A 1,979-nucleotide genomic window follows, 5' to 3' on the forward strand; every position below is an offset into this window, starting at 1 on the left:
CTCGAACCCGGGTCTCTCGGGTGAGAGCCGAGTATCCTAACCATCTAGACTACAACGGATCCGTGTTTCAGGGAAAAAATATGTAAACATAGAATACTGTTAAATTTCACCGAAGCCACCGTCGAGGCAACTCCCTCGTCAACTTCACCGTGGCTGAAGGCCAACAGCCTTGTAATCACTTCAAAACTCTTAATGTTGCGTTGCATATTTTTTTTTAGATATTTGTAGATAATAAATTGATATATTGATATATAATTACTATTGAAATGCATTGTTTTCTGTTTAAATTACACAGAGTTTTGGAAGGAATATTGCATTGGGAGGAGAAAAAAAAAACAACGGAATACTGTAAACAAAATCTTGACGAGACGTTGAGGAAAGCACGAAGCCGTGCTCACGTCTCGTATCTTATTCCTTTTTGTTTTTCTTATCCACGCCGCTTCTATCCGAATTCCGATTTCTCTAGAATCCTCCAAAATCTCTCTTCCATGGCCACCGTCTCCGCTTTCTCCTCTCCTGCTTGGCAAAACCCTGATTCCGATTCAAACCCTAATTCCACCTCCGCCTCCGATTCAGCTCCTCCTCTTCTCCCGCCCCAGGATCGCCACGACCCCACCGACTCTCTCGATTCCTTCTCCTCCATGAGTCTCCAGGACGAGGAGCTCACTCGGCAACTGGATCCCAACAGGGACCTCAACGCTCACACCACTCTCTCTCCGCCGCAGCATTCACCGGTGACGCCTCCGCCTTCCCTGTTCTACCTCTCCTTTAACCAGGATCACGCTTGCTTCGCTGCTGGCACCGATCGCGGCTTCCGGATCTATAACTGCGACCCTTTTCGCGAGATCTTCCGGCGAGATTTCGATCGCGGCGGTGGGGTCGGTGTAGTGGAGATGCTTTTTCGGTGCAATATCCTGGCCTTCGTTGGCGGTGGTCACGAGCCGCAGTATCCGCCCAATAAGGTCATGATTTGGGACGATCATCAGAGCCGCTGCATCGGCGAGCTCTCATTCAGGTCCGATGTGAGAGCGGTCCGGCTCAGGAGGGATCGGATCGTCGTTGTTCTCGAGCAGAAGATATTTGTGTACAACTTCGCCGACCTGAAGCTGATGCATCAGATAGAGACCATCGCGAATCCTAAGGGTCTATGCTCCGTTTCTCAGGGAGCTGGGGCGATGTTGCTCGTATGCCCTGGTTTGCAGAAGGGTCAAGTTCGGGTCGAGCATTACGCGTCGAAGCGGACTAAGTTCATCATGGCCCATGATTCACGGATTGCTTGTTTCGCGCTCACGCAAGACGGGCACTTGTTGGCCACGGCGAGCACCAAAGGCACTCTGGTTCGGTTGTTTAACACTGCCGATGGTACGTTGCTCCAGGAGGTACGCCTTTCGCGCTTAGCCTTTGCCTCAAGGACGTTAAAGATAATACGACCTTGGTATTGGAATGTGAAAATCTGCTGCTACTTGATATTGCAATGCTTTTAACTTGGTAGTAGTTTAGCTACTCTTTTGATTGATAGCTCTTTAAGTTCGTAGACGTGGATAGGTTCTTTTAGTTACTTCGGGAGTCTATTCTGAGCTGATCCGCTTGCTGGGTTCCATACCCATCGAGCTTTAGTCTCCTGTGGATTGTAGGATTCATTGTTACCTGAAACATCGCTTAGATCCTATGTCAGATATGGCTCTCGAGAATGGAATAGCGATTATAGCAAACATTATTGGCAAAGATACATAATTTTCTTGTTCAGGTGACCTCCAACAGTAATTTGATAGGTATTAAGCTTCTGAGGGTCAGAGTCAGTCATCCAGGGTTTTGCTGTACTTATAGGAACTGTGAAGCATTGGGCGATTGGTTTAGAACCTACCCACACTGCTCTTTTTCGTCATTGCTCTTCCATTTTGTCCCTTGAATTTTAATCTGACCCATGTCATCTGACCAGATTAAGTTCTGTCGCTTTTGTAGCGCTACAGAAAAAGTTC

General features: G+C 47.7%; 1 protein-coding gene across 1 annotated transcript; it reads left to right on the plus strand.

Moving 5' to 3' along the window:
- Positions 1–312: 312 nt before the first annotated feature.
- Positions 313–1,956, plus strand: LOC104809695 (autophagy-related protein 18a-like). Its single transcript, XM_010535740.1, has one exon. The coding sequence runs from the start codon at positions 489–491 to the stop codon at positions 1,482–1,484; it is 996 nt and encodes a 331-aa protein (XP_010534042.1). The 5' UTR covers positions 313–488; the 3' UTR covers positions 1,485–1,956.
- Positions 1,957–1,979: the final 23 nt, after the last annotated feature.

Source organism: Tarenaya hassleriana, unplaced genomic scaffold, assembly GCF_000463585.1.
Source record: "Tarenaya hassleriana unplaced genomic scaffold, ASM46358v1 Cleome1611, whole genome shotgun sequence".
In the NCBI taxonomy this organism is placed as follows: domain Eukaryota; kingdom Viridiplantae; phylum Streptophyta; class Magnoliopsida; order Brassicales; family Cleomaceae; genus Tarenaya; species Tarenaya hassleriana.